This window comes from Acanthaster planci, linkage group LG05 (genome assembly GCF_054643075.1).
Source record: "Acanthaster planci isolate LZ-2023a linkage group LG05, COTS_SCS, whole genome shotgun sequence".
Lineage (NCBI taxonomy): Eukaryota > Metazoa > Echinodermata > Asteroidea > Valvatida > Acanthasteridae > Acanthaster > Acanthaster planci.
This window is the reverse complement of record NC_141781.1, coordinates 10,913,296-10,928,397: the sequence shown is the minus strand read 5'-3', so window position 1 is coordinate 10,928,397 and position 15,102 is coordinate 10,913,296. Positions and strand designations below refer to the sequence as shown.

Sequence of the window (15,102 nt, the reverse complement as noted above, 5' to 3'; positions counted from 1 at the left end):
TGGGTTGTGTGTGTTATTTTCCCGAGCAGCCACACACCCCCTCAAACCCGAAGAAAAATGAACACATTGATGTGATGAAGAAAGAAGGGAGGGGGGAGAAGAATTTCGGCGCAACACACTCGCAGATTGAGTGGCCAAGCACGCACGTCGCTGATTTGGTGTCCCCCGGCAGGTTGGTGGTTAGGAAGTAAACACCCGTACTCACAAGGAAAGGGCAGTCGGTGTCTGACCATTCAATCGTGTTTCCATTGCACGTTCAGTTCTTCTGTTTTGCATTACTAAGTCTGATCAACAGTGATGCGGGTGGGGAACCATGCGTGTCATGTATGTCCCGTTATTTCATTTGTTGAATGTGACCCTCGGTGCAGCCAGTAACATGTGAAACTTGCCAGAGCTCAGGTTGTTCACTGGCGAAATTTGTTAGCAAACTGTCCTATGTAGTGTTATAATGTAATTCAACAAGCAGAATTAGGGGCCATTACTGCGGTGGCCCAACGCTCCTGGACAGGTCAAGCGCGCGACCCGTAGGGCTGTCAAAAGCATACCGTACATACGTCAAGCTCAAGAAAATGTGTGTGAATGTGGTCCCATCACAGCTATGGTGCCTCCCAAGATGTGTGTACACTGAACGGCACTACTGTACAGTTTTGATGAAAGAACATATAATTAAAGGAAAAAAAATACAAACATATATTTTTGGAAAATTAGTTGTGCTTTCGTACTTTTCGTGAATGAAGACCTTTAGTGAGTTTATTTTTAGTGATATGAGACCAACACTTGGAAGACCTTAATGTCTGATATTTCGGCACACTTTCAAGGCTATTGGTTTTTCGTTATATGCACAGTTGTCTCAGCTGATATTTCTATAATTGAATGATTAGATTCAGGGCCCAGAGGAATCAGAAGTGCATTGCATTTGATGCATCAGAAGCAACTGTGGCAATCCGATGCCGAGGCGTTCGTCAAATTTTGAGTAATGGATCTAAATGCCAGACCCCCTAACCTCGCAGTCTGCCTGCTCGTCTGATTGGGCTGAAAGATAAAAATAGTTCGCTGAATAATCAGCAACAGCCCCCATCCTTCCCCCCCTTCATTCCAAGTGTGACATAATTGCTGCATCTGTCATTACTATCAATGTCGCAATCACAGAAGGCAGCTCGCTCCTCGAAACAAAAAACCCTGATCTGGTGTAACAGGAGGCCTGATGCCGTTTCTCTCGGGCTAGCCTCTAAAAACATTTTGAAAGCCCGGGCAGTCAGCATGTTGGCAGAGTAAATTCAGGGTCACTGCCTTGACTCAGAGAGTCACCAGTATTTGATGTTTTTTTTTTAAACAGAGTCAGAGATTTTGGATTCCTGTGTTCTGGCTTTTCGCTACAGTTCTAGGAAATGCTCAGTGGCATGTCAATATTTGTTGTTATCCATATTGTTATTATTATTTATTTCTGATAATGACACCAAGGATTCCTCAAAAGCGCCCTAGGCACTGTAGCTCGCAAGCCTGAAGAAACCTGTGGAGAGGAGACAATGAGAAGCGGTTACAGTTTAAAAGGTGGGAGGAAAACCCCAAAGGAATATTCTGGGTAAAACCCACGGAATCAGGTAAGGACTGAAAACCCAATCCACATGTGGACCGGGCCAGGATTTGAACCCGGACCGCAGAGGCGAAAGGCGAGGAGAGAACCACTACGCCAACCCGACTCCCCTAGTAGTAATCTTTGTGTAGTTATTTGAAAGTTTCTTGATGAGAAGGGGAGTTACTCACGATTGGTAACAGGTTGGCAGAGAATGATGCGGCCAGTACTGACAAAGCAATTTATCTCAAACCACAAATGAAATATTCAAAGGGGAAATCCTTGGGGATCCCAACACACACACAACTAAATTAGCTGGATATCATTGAGCTGTTTTCCAATCTTTATACGGGAGATTTGAGTAACACGCGTGTGCACATGCACTGTCTCAGCCATCCATCTCTGTCACCTACTGATCGGCTTCCAAAGTGCTTTGTCGATTTTTTTCTCCTGCAGCACTTGTACATGTACGTGTATTATCCACAGACAAATCAAATACATGTACCGGTACATGAATTGGCATATGGACTATGGAGCCATCTCGTCCTAACTAAGCGCTTGGCCTGTTTTCGCATGTATTTGTGTCCCATCATATAGCCTGGTTTAATAGAACAGCCCCTCTTGCATGTGAATTATCCGCTGGCAAGGAAACAACATCCCATTGATTGTCGTATTGGCTTACAATCCAGTGGGAGCCATATTGCATTTCAAGTGTTTGCTTGGCCTGAGAAGTACAGTTTGTCAAACATGTCTTCTTCTGTGTCTGTACACATTATGTAAAAGTTGCCAAGCACATCTATCAACCGTGTTGATTTTTCTTTTATTTTGTAGGGATCATTGTCCCCAGGTTTTTTTTTCTCTCTCCAATTTTAGAATAGGCACTGCTGTTTCCAGTGTTAGATATGTACATGGGGTTTTATGCCTTTGCAATTCTGTGTTACTTGGTTTTTGTTTTGGCTGTGTTGAAGTCAAGTACCATAGCCCCTTCGAAAGTACACGTCAAGTCCTCTTATTGCAGTGTACTGGTAGGCTGTGCTCACTAGACAACGAATGTTTTGACCCAGATTTTGGCACACCGTGCTCGCACATTGTACCGTGCGGCTGTGCATCACCCGTTTTAATCCTAACCGTATTTCACACAACAATGAGCAAACGCTGTAGTTCACGACATAAGCCAATGAAATACATGTACATGTACATTGTACAATCCAGGCAGGATTATTAGCACCGGTATTGCTGGGTTTTCTCGAGGTTTGGAAATTTGTGCTGAACAATGGTCTAAACGATGCCTGGCATCAAAATCAAGCCGGAGGCAAATACACGTGAGTGCATGTGAACATATGTTTTATGTCAACACACATGATTTTTACATGCATAAGTAGCCCACTGTAGAGTACGCTATTTCTTGATACACCATTGAACAAGGAGACTAAATTTGTTACTGTTAGGCTTCAGCGCAGCGCAGTACATCTGTGCGGTTCAGTGCATCCCGATATTGCCAGAATGGGAGTGTAATTTGCCTCAGCTTCCTCTGCACTCAGAAACAGTTTATTGTCGGGGCGCAGGAATAATAAACCATCTCGTTCGTTTTAATACTTCTGAAAATGAGTGATAGCATGGATATCAAATTTATGCATGTTCATGTACATGTACCTTGAACCCTCGATGAGTTTGCTGCCCGGTGAAACAGACGGTCACTTTTTGATATTAAGGATGTCTACTTCAAAAAAGTGAGACACAACGTCTGTGCTGTTGACAGTTGGATTGAAATTTCTGTTCTTCCCTCTCTTGCTTTAAGTGGGGTTAGGGGTGGAGTTAGGGCCCCCTTTCACGGGTAGGCCTATACATGTATGTCACAGCCCTGTAACACCTACACATTGCTTCACCTCATCAAATGTCAAATGTGGAGTTGTGTTTTGAATAGCCAAATTTTATCCTAGATACGGAAGGTTTAAAATTATCCTGTTGTCTTATGTTACTGCCCAGGTGGTGTACATTGTAGCTATGTGCCTGAGGATGTATGTAGAATCCATTTTGTGATCCATGGGTACAGTCAAACAGAAGTGTAACAAAGATTTGTTTCTTCTGCGATATGGTGCATGGCTTTATAGAACCCCTGGACAAAGGTTAATATTGCTCTGTATCGCATCCCATAAGATCATGATTGTGTGGTCTGTGCTAGTGTCAGGACATGGGTAGGAGACAGCTATTGGCAAGGGCAGTTCTTATACAGTACACCTGCTTTTTTCAAGTACATGTACATAATTAGGAGCTTATATTGGTAGGCATGTGTATTACTGCTGTACTGCCAGCTTAATTACATGAAGTAAATCCTTTGACATTACATGTACATGAACAAGTAAAACACTAACCCTAAACCATTCTGAATCCAAAAAGCATACATACGCATGATGTCAATGGTTCCTAGGGGGTCAGGGTTAATAAACTGGTTTGATTAGAGGCAGTCTGGGTTTTTTTGTTTTTTCTTTTGGCATGTACTAAAACTGGCAAGGATGAGCTCTCCCTTTGAAATCGAAGTCATGATTTTGGTTTCAAGTGAAAGTACAGTGCCCTGAGCCCCTCGATGCAAATTACTGGCCTATCGCAAATAACCGCTGCGCACAGACTTGCCGACTCTACCTCGTTCTACTGTGTCACGATACAAGGAATATCAGGGCCAGTGTACGTGCAGCAATGCTGGGCTTGGCATCAGGATGGGCAGATGTTCCTCGTTCAGGATGTTGAGTGGATGGCTTTGTGTAAGGGTTGCGATTTGCATGCTCGGGATTCTGAAGTGAAAGAAAGAAATTAAAGATGTGCTTTGAGAGGTCAGAAATGATCGAAGCTTGTAATGGTCTGGTGATGACGGCCATGTTTCATGATCAGAATTCTTACAGCTTCTGGAGTCTTGAGTCAACGGGGCACGGGGCTGTTACCATTGAAAATGTGATCGTCCGTGAGGGCAGAGAGAGCATGTTAATATGTCTGTTTATTCATCGGATGCTACAAGTAATGCAGAGCTACACATCACCAGTTTCTATCGGATGTATATTTTCCTGCTGCTTCATTTACGCCACAGAATTAAGCACGCTTTGAGGGCATTTTGGCCATCGGAATTGCTTTTCTCCCGGGGCAGAGAATGGTTCCGTGACCCCCCTCACAGAAATCAAATTGTTTACTCGCAACACAATGGTGTACTTTCATGAGACTCCTTCATGCAGAGGTTGCATAACGACAGAAATAATTTCGTGGAACAAATTACCAGGCAAATGTATCACTTCTTTTTTTGGGGGGGACAGTTATTTCCTAGATATTTTTCTCGCTTGCTTGTTTAATTTCATGAAATTGATCAAAGAACCAAGGCTTATTTTGCCCTCTTACTGTCTCTGCTTAATTCCCGAGACTACACTTTCTTGGCAAAATCAGAGATGATGCACAGCACTTACCTATTTTAACCCAACTTACATGTATTTTTTCTGTTCCTCTGATTACAGGCCGATACACTCAAGGAGAGATACCAGAAAATTGGAGACACGAAGAGGGCGACGCCTATCGAAGTTCTATGTGAAAACTATGTCGGTATGTTGGACCCTATGAAATGCCTGTCATTTGATCCTCACCTGGCAAATCTGTGGCTGCATTATATCAGTAATAAGCTTGTATGCTGGCTGGGCTTTCATTATCCAACCAGATATGGAAGGATGTAATTTTTACAGTGCTTTGCCTGCATGCTTTAATCTCCTCTTCTCAATTCGGCAACTTTTATAGTCTGCCAAGCCTTTTTACCCCTTAGCTCTTGAATCCACTTTGAGGGCCAAAAACACATTCCTCAAATGCAGTCTTGTAGCTGACTTTCGTACAAGTCCCCATAAGTCCTCAAAAGTCCATGGAAGTCCCGAAAAGTATCCCTAAGTCCTCAGAAGTATTTTTAAGTCCTCACAAGCCAATACACAAGTCATGCAGTCTTCAATTAAGTCATATGCTGCTCGCAGAGGTATTCCTTTGCCATAGTTGGAGGGGTGTGTGTTTATGGGTAATTTTGGATCCAGGTACCTATTTTATGTCAGTACCTGGTACCCAGGTACCCTTTACAATTGGCATTGCATACAATCTCAGCAAAACAGGCATCTTTTTCATATGTAGGAAGCAGTACATTGTGCTAATTGTTAGAGGGAATCTCCCCCACTTTTTTATTCAACCAACTGTTACCTTTAATTTGTAACAAAAGTAGCTCCGTCAGTCTCTGAACTGGAGTTATGACCGTGGGTTTCTCAACGGCACGATGGTTTTTCAGCAAATCTGCCTTTCACTATTAAAGTTCACGTGCATTTTATCTGTGGAACTTTTTTACGGGTACTTGGCCTGAAAAAATGGAACCAGGTTTTGATATGGACGGGTATGCGGCATAGGCCTACATAGTTCATTCCTGTTACTTATGGTCAGGTTCACTAATCAGCAGTTTATCTACTTGAGGTCAGACTTGACTGAAACATACTGTTGTATCTGTGCAGTCGGTGTCACAGCCCTTTAAACCCAAACTACATGAAACTCCAGACACAAACTCTTTCTCACTATTTTTTGAGAGCACTGAGAAGATACCCTTTTGTAGCACCGCTAAGTTTGAACTGTAAAGCACAGTAGTTTGGTCACAGTGGTTATGCCCTGCATAAAGTTATCACCGTCCAACCTTGACAGTACCCCTTGTTTGTTTGACATTTGGTCTGGTGCCCTGTTGAATGCTTGCCACTGCTCCCCCTGTCATAGATGAGATGGCAACCTACCTACGCTACGTCCGCAGACTGGACTTCTTTGAGACGCCCGACTACAACTACTTAAGGAAGCTCTTCCAGGACCTATATGACAGGAAAGGCTTCGGCCAGGAGACAGAGTTTGACTGGACGGGCAAACAGCTGGTAAGGAAGGGTAGCTTTGTCTGTCTGCTTCCTGTGATAAAATTGGCAGGATGCATCTCCAGACCGGCCTTTTGTTTTTCAAAAATGATTTGTTTAAATGTCGTGTAAGGGAATGTTAAAAGGATTTAAAGATTCCAAATCCGATTCGTTCGTGACTTCGTTGGATGATGGCTGAAGTTGCGCGTTAACTTCCCGTTCCATAGTTCGATGTAAACGGTGATTAATGCATGTAACTCCATGTGCAATGCATGTGCAGTGGGTGTGGTTTAAACTGAAGTGATGTCACACTTGCAAACAGGATAGACGTCTGTACTGATGATGTCATATTGTGTTTATGTGTGCGCTTTCCTATGATGCTCAGTGTATCGTGGGCCTCCACTGGCTCCATATCAAAGTACATGTGCAAAGAAAGCGTGATGTCATCAGTACATACATGCAGGCCTACTTTCTTTACATGACCTGTTTTTTCCTCCTCTTAAGCTCTTTAAGTTTTCAAACTCACAGAAATTCTCAGCAACAAAATGTCCTTAGGATATCTTATGTCGTGCATTTGGAAGTCGCGTCGGTAACTCAGGCAGTTTTATCATCCGTATATCACTAGTTACAATGTTATTGACCACTTCCTTTTTTTTGGTTCCCTTTGTTCCAGACATCACACGTCACCACAACTGCGAGTGAAGTGTCACAGTCGAAAGATGCCAATCCTCAAGGGAGGGAGCGAGAGAAAGCACGCTATGCTCAAAAGGTACCTAAATCCCAACCTCTCGGACATTTCCAGTGAGCCGTTCGCCGAGGTGCTGCACTGGAGTGTTTTCAGCCTCCAGAGTGCTTTGAATGCCTCTCCGCACTCAGAATTGTTATTATGATATGTGGTTTCACCAACATTGGCATCCTGCAGGTTTAGAATGGTCCACTGTGTGTGTGTGTCCTTCTGACTCCTACGACTGACTATTACAAGTGTTTTTAATTTGACTTTGGGAGAGAGCTTTGTCTCTGTGATGTGATGAGTAGCAGTCTTGTGAAGGTTGGAGAAGTCTCAAGATAAAATATCCAATACTCCAAAGACTCTGGAGGAGATATTTATTCAAAGTGAACAAAGGGCAGAGGTCACTCGCAATTTACTTATTGCAGACAAGTGGAAGTTTAAGATGTAGAATCTGTGCCAGTGGTTGTTTTGTTTTATTCATATCCAACGACCCTCGAAATGCATTTATCACTGGATTACTAGTAGCCTCTGGGAGAAGTTAACAAAGGAAATGTCTGTTTTTAAGATGTAAGAGAACACCCCCTCAAGACAGAATTCTGGGGGGAAGATGCAGGCAGTCAATTTACTTGATGTATCAGGTGGGGTTTGAACTTTGGTCTCAGAGGTGGGAGGCAGGGTACCAATGTACCAGCCAGACCACCCCAGGCGAGATACTGTGAAAATGTTGACACTGCATTTAAGGGATGACAGCAGAGGGGAGGGAGATAGTCACTTCAGAACAATTCATGTCAGAATTATTAGAAAGCTTTTTTGGAGGGGTCTACCCTAGCATGTAGGAAGTCATGGGTTTGAGTCGCACCTCGGCAGGTTATGATTTCTCTTTTCACATGCTGTGAGAATGCACTGTGTAACATAATTTCCTAAGTGAAGGGCAAAACTTAACTTTTGAAACCTTTCTGTCATTCTCCCCCACTTTTTGTATTGAGCAGCAACCACCAACCGCACGTGCCTGGCCCGAGCAGACGGCCAAGCTAGCCCCGCCCGTGGCCATGGCCGACCAGCGGGGTTCCGTTCAGGTCATGAGCTCCACCAATGGGGAGCTGGGACCGGAAGATCGCCGGTCCGAGGTGCCCATCGCCCCGCAGCCTGAAATCGACTCGCCCGACGACACAAAGTAAGTTCACCATTGCTTTTGCCAGTGTAAATTACATGTTGTCCAATTGCGTGTATTAAAAGCTTGGACGTGCTTCAGTTTTGGCATGTACTGTTGGAATACCGAACTGGCTTGTTTTTTTGGGGGGGGGGTTTTCAGCTTGAACTGGTAGTTCCAACTTTCAAATTTCAACTTTCTTATTTCGTTTCCCTGACAGGTGTTGCTGTTTCTTCAGGAGGAAAAAGAAGAAGAGGCCTACTTGTCGCAAATAGCCCTACCCCCATCCTCTTGCTACTCCCACAATCCCTCCCAGCGTCTCCCTCTGTTCTCTCGTAGCTGCGCGCTGTTTGCTTGTGGTGCTCGACGTCCGCCCAGCAGGATTCTGCGTACTTGTTGCTGTCAGATCTTTTGGTGTCCCTTTTTTTTCCCGTTACCAAAAATTCACCCTTTTTTGCCCTGTTTGCCATTGGGTGCTTGTATGATTGAATCCCTCATTCTCTGGAAGTGCTTCAACTTGTGCCATCTGAAGGCCGGTTAATACTGGCTGCGTATTCACTGTGTACACAGCGCAAAGGTCTATTTTGAGTTGTCTGCAGTGCGTGAACGAAAGCGCAGTGCGTAATGAAAATGCGTGCCCTTGTACGCAGTTATAATGGATAGTGCGTACGCACCAAATGTATGCATATTCGGACAAATCGAAATTTGTAACTTTTGTCGGATATTCACACGCAGCCGAGACTTGCAAAAACATGAAAGTATGAACGTCAACTGCTTTGTTCACATTACACGCTGAGTGTGCAAACGCAGCAAGTATGAACCAGCCCTAAATCAGCAAGCGGTGCTGCTTAGATAATAGAATTGATAAGCCGAAAGGGTTTGGATACCAGCAAAAGTTGCTGGCACAGCAATATGATTTCACTGGTAACCGGGGTGCATTGATGGTTAGTGATCTGTGTCACAGCTGGGCAGTGAAGCTTTGACCTGTTTGGATCGGTAATTGTTCAGTTTGTGCAAGAGAAGAAGACAGCAGGAGGTATAAATGTGTCAGCTGATTGAGATGTCATCATAAGAGGTGAAAGAAACTGCCTATGACGAAAAGTTAAGGTTGATGAAGGAATGATGTACATTTTTGTTTCCCCCCGCGAGTCCACGCATATGAAAGACATGTTATTGAAGGAGAAGGATGTGTGGAGTTTTAAAATTCGGTGCACTGCAAGATAATATTTGACGAACATGTTTTGCATCCAAGCACACTAGATCTTGAGTCTGTGTTCCAGGTGCTGTTTAGAAGCTGGCTGGTCTACCGTAGTTCTCTCCCCTCACCTGAGCTTTTAAGGGTCATGATTGGTCACACAATATTCACCTTGATCTGTAGTATGTTACCTTCTGAAAATCCAGCGGGCCCGTTCTGTTTAATAATAAATATTAGAGCTTAAATTGCAACCCGGCACCCACTTCAGTAACTTTCAGAGGAGAGAGTGCAAGGATTTTTCAAAATGTGTTGGTATTTGTTTTGCACTCAAACCGCAGATAGCAAAGCAACGATAGCTAAAAAAAAATGGGGGAGGGGAATGTAGAGGTGCTGAGTCCTGTACTTGCACTTGAATGTCTTTACCTGTCCCGGGTCAGAGTCCTGTGTTTAAGAGAGTTTTACGTTGCGTTGCGTTTCCATTCACTGGATGTTCATGTTTTAAAACATTAGAATAAGGTAGGAGTTCAAAGAAAAAAAAGGGAAAATGGAACATGGGAGTGGTCATGAGTGAAAAAAATTTAGGTTTAAGCAAAAAGTTTCGTGAAAAATGGGGAATCGTTTCTTTGAAGTTATCTTTCACTGTGTGCATTAATTGGCCTTCGTGGTTTGTTGGCATGTTTGTACAATGTAATTAAGCCCAAGCGTCAAGTGACATCTGATCGTAGCCTTCTTTTGTCTTTAAAGTGTAATATTTTTGCAATCTCTGTGAAATCATGGAGTGTGCCCTCCGAGGTTTGTCACACACACATGTGGCATCAGAACACCAACCCGTTCAGATCAAACTCGCAGAATAGATCCTGTCCCCTGAGGTGGCTAGCCAGTCAATCATGGATATCAGCCTGTTTTTGTTTTATTCCATTTGCCAGAAACAGTTTCGTAGTAATTATTGCATTTTACTTAATTTCTTCTTTACTTTTTATTACATGTCTGCTGCACATCTTACTCGCATCGTCAATCTGCTTCATGCCACCAAACAAAATGCACACTATTGATTTTTATGTTCTCGAGAGGGCTGCAGATAGCATGTACTGCACCACCTTGCAGCTGTACATGTCGGCCCATCACAGCAGCCAAACTGGCAGCAGTGCACTCCCAGCTCAGATCAGACTTTGACCGTTAATCATTCGGCAAAGGTGCATTGATCGGTGCTTTTGTTTAATGTAAATCTGAGTGAATATTGTTATCCGCGGAGGTCCTTCCTTCCTGCAACAGGAATGATTTTATTTGATTTGGAAAATCAATATTGTTAAACAGTAACACACTAGAATTGGAGATGACTGTGAATGAGCTTTGAATCAAGTGTTCGTTGCTCTGCAGTCACCCATCAATCACAGTCCTTCAACAATAAGCACTTGTTCCTCATAATTCCAGTCTGTAACTCCAGCTTCACTTCTTGCATGTACCTAGACTCGTTGCCCTGATTTGTAGTTGAAGTCATAGAAACATTTCAACTGGCTGCTCCTATACTGTCCTTATCTCCACTCCCATAATCCTCACCCTTCCACCCATCCCTGCCCCTGCAGCTCTACTTCACCCCTTTATTCAAGAAATAAAACTGCACCATCTTTGCAAAGTTGTGCAAAGGGTTACATGCATGTGTTAATGCTTAAAGGGCTTTTTATTTAAATGAGTGAAATGTGGCCAAATGGGCTCTTTTTGGAAGTCAGGTGTCTTGTAGCGGTGTGAAGAGGAATTGCACAGACAGGTCAAAGACACTTAAAATCTGCACTCCCCCCCTCCCTGTCCCTCCATTCCCCTCCACCCACTTGTTCTCCTGACTTGCACAAATGCATGTCAGATTCCCTATTTAAACCATGTACAAAGGATCTACCTCACCTCGACCCCGCCCACCAGACCCTTGACCACGCCTAGTTTGCGTAACTTTTTTCTATGGACTTGAGTGAGTTGAAACAGGAGTTATGAATCTCATTTTTTATACCCAGTGACAGAAAGGAAGAAGTGTTGATGTTGGTTGTTGTACTTTGTAGAAATAAATAAGAAAAAAAAAGCCCTGCTTTGAAATTTTTTTTACTACTGTACTCCGGGAACCCTTGTGACTTTCATATTGGCAGTGGTGAGTAAAACGATCATAGCGAGTCAGGACAGAGTAACTGTAAGAAAAAAACACTGGTGAACTTTTCTTCCGGGGGAAAATGTAATGGTGGACTTGTGCAAATAGCGTAGTAATATATTCTGGCTTGATGTCGGCATTCTTATAATGTGCTTGGGTCCTTGTTGATTTTCCGTCTCAGTGTGCGTTTTGAGATTCTGTATTGAAAAATGGTTTGTTTTTTATTTGTTTTGTTTTGTTGTTTTTTTGTGATGTGGTTCACTGAAAAAGCACAAGTGCAGTACACTCGATGCCATTTTGATGTCTGTCATGTTATTTCCTCATCTTCCCTGTCCACTCTGAGCCATAATGTAGCCCAAGTATGAAAGGCTATGAAAAGCATCAAATCTTGTCTCTGATAATTTTTTCCCATTGTTTCTCATTGTTGAAATAATTTTTGTTGTGTACCTTTCAAGTTTTGCTGCAATTAACCTGTGAACTGAGAAACAAATAGCTATTTTTGTTTTGAAAATGAAGTAAAAAATCAGAAACTATAAGTCTGCATGGTATTGAGCTGTCTTAAGGCTGTGGCTTAGATTTTGCCATTAGTTAAATTACAGTGAACAGCTGTAGCCACAGGGACAGTGCCTGTTTCCAACACGGCTTGCAGCAGTGTGCCCAAACTCACATATGCTCACCAGATATTGTACGCAGTACAGATGGTCAGTCTTGTCACAGTCAAAATGTGAGCACACTGGGCTTTGTTCCTGTTACATTTCCACTTTTTCTTTGAATCGTTGGGAAAAGTTTATTTGCAGGGCACAACTGATAATCAAGCTTTCAAAAAAAAACTTTGGTGGAAAAACCTGTTAATCACCCTGTAGATAATAAAACAGGTACATGAAGCTTGTCATGACTTGGTGACTTCATGTATCTTGCCTGCTTACAAAGTGAGGCCATTTGGGGCCAGTTCTTGCTCATGATTTCCACACAGGAATAAATCTGCATGGCACTATACCCACGACAATTTTCTCGTGGCAGCTTTTGTTTCAAAGCATTCTTCGACAATCGACGCCTTGCCTGCATCATTGATTAAGTATTGTTCCGACCCCATTGCAAAGTTTCCCCCATCTTTAAGTTTTGTGTGTCGTAGTTTCCTGAAGAATTGTTTTCTCTTTTTTAGTATGAAATAGTTGAAAGAGATGGCAATTTCCCCTGTATATTTTTGTTGATGAGAAGCATTTCTGTAGGTCATCCGGAGTTTTTGTTTTAAAGTGTTGTACATGTCAAGTGTTTGCCAAGTCATTGCACCTATTCTCAACTACACTTTTCACTTTGCATTGGCTTTAGAAAGTATTTTTACTGAAAAGCAGAAATCAATTTACACTCGGTCTATGTCTGTGTTTACGATTAAAAGTAATTGTGTCCACAGATTAATTTGTAAAAAAAGATACAAAAATGAATCTTTGTTTTAAAGTAAAGGAACTAAGACGTGATTTTTGTTTCTCTGTTGACTGTATAAATAGCTGTAAGTTAAACATAGCGGGAGTATGCTCTCCACAAATTGCTCCCTTTGTTAATAAAAAAACACGGAAATCTTTCTACTTGTAAATATAACCTACAAAGATTGTAAGTACCTGGTTGCACATGTAATGAATTCATTGCCACAGTGGTACCTCTCAAGGAGTGAGAAATGGCAGTTTTTCTGAAAGGGAAGGATGCTAAACGAGCTTGAACTGTCGCAGTTTAGAGGCGTTGTAGTTGGAGGTATACTTCGCTCTGTCAGTTTGTTCTCAAGAAAATAATGTAGATCACCGGCAGATTTATGATATCCCCAGGAGGAGGGACTGTCTGCCTGAGATGTTCAAAAACCTACAGTGATTCAGGTTTGATTACATGTAGTTGATGCTCAGGATACCGGTGGACTGATCCCGGCTTCTCAAGCATTTTAAGCCTGAGCACTTGAGAACTTTTGGTGACCAAAGAGCCGGTTGTGGAATAATCCGCAGCCCAAGGCTCAGTCGAGGCAACATACTTTAATTTAGTTTAGGATGGGGGGTGTGATTTTTGTACTTTCTGAAGAAAGTGGCTTGGGTGCGAATGTTTTGATCAACATATGTTCTGGATTACATTATCTGGTGCATTAAAGGATGATTTGATTTGGTACAGATGTTATGTACCGTAGTGTGCAGTGAAGGTGCCCTGTAGTGGAAATGAAAAAATTGTTCAAAAAGAAAAACCGGGGGACAAAAAGAAACAAATGGGACAAGAAGTTCCATTTTACAGAAGTTAGTTAGTTTTTGGCAATGATAGTTAACGTGAGGTTAAAAATATAGCATTCAAATTATTTGGCTGTTGATAGATTCTATGAAGTTGTCCAATGTGATTTAGTTTGACATTTCACTGGTGTAATGAAGATCTCCTTTTTTTTGGTGCAGTTTTGCAAGTAGTGCTGTATTCTTACCCAGAACATGAATAATGTCTTCTTTTTTTTTAATCAGTGCTATATTTTTAACCTGGCATATATAGATGTGATTAAGACAGCTTATTTCCACAAAGAAAATTCTCACTTTGATGAAAATCCTGTTCATAGCGAGTAATTAAACAACATCTGTGGTTTATTTAAAAGGTAAAACTATGATTAATTATTGAAACTTTGTGGATGTTTTAATAAAAATGATGCAAGTGAATTGAATGTACCGGCTGTGGGTGTTGTTTACATCGTTAGTTTGTGTCAACTGCACAGCCCTAGTCAGTACCGCATTGAAGGACCTTTTTTCCCCAAGGAAATTTGGGACCGAGTTAGAGAGATAAAATTTGTTCCCATAAATTTTGTCCCCATAACGAATTTGGTCCCCACAACAACTGTCGATTAACATATGTAACCCCCCGTGAACTATGGTGCCAGTTTGTGAGTGTAAACCTTGCCATCCTTTGTATGAACCTGATAACAAATAATGCAGGTGGTGTGAGGCCTTGTGTGGACTGAGCCTGGTCCACACAAGGCTTTTGGGGGGCATGTGGCCTAGTGGTTAGGGTTTGTAGGTTCTGATCATAGGGTCAGGGGTTCGAATCCAGCTGGTGGCAGCATGTTGTGATCCTGGGCAAGTCACTTTACCCCTATGTGCCTCTCTCCACCCAGGAGTAAATGGGTACCTGTGAGGCTATGTTAGCCGTGTATGCCTGATAGGGCTGCATCAGATAGTACTGGTATACTTCCCAGGGAGCCGAGATGGTTTCAGGAATGTTCAGTTGCTGTGAGCCCAATGTGCAGGGATAATGATAATACTGCACCTTGAGCACCACGGTTGATGGATATGTGCGCTATATAAATATTTATTATTATTTCCCCTTTTGTAAAAGTCTGTTTAGAGGCATTTTTGGTTCAGGGTTGTTGTGGCAAAAGGAAGTGGAATAGCTAAGGAGACCAGCAACAAAAATCCAGCTAAAAATAT

The 15,102-nt window shown here is 42.5% G+C and overlaps 1 protein-coding gene across 6 annotated transcripts in view; it reads left to right on the top strand.

Moving 5' to 3' along the window:
• LOC110981061 (casein kinase I-like) overlaps positions 1-14,342 on the top strand; it is a 67,844-nt gene extending 53,502 nt beyond the window's left edge. For all 6 annotated transcript variants that reach the window (XM_022238261.2, XM_022238251.2, XM_022238282.2 and 3 more), the window contains 5 exons: positions 5,068-5,152; positions 6,338-6,486; positions 7,136-7,231; positions 8,182-8,366; positions 8,563-14,342. In XM_022238261.2, coding sequence (XP_022093953.1) covers positions 5,068-5,152; positions 6,338-6,486; positions 7,136-7,231; positions 8,182-8,366; positions 8,563-8,617 — 570 coding nt within the window. In that variant the 3' untranslated portion in view covers positions 8,618-14,342. The remainder of the gene's footprint in view (positions 1-5,067; positions 5,153-6,337; positions 6,487-7,135; positions 7,232-8,181; positions 8,367-8,562) is intronic.
• The last annotated feature ends 760 nt before the right edge of the window (positions 14,343-15,102 follow it).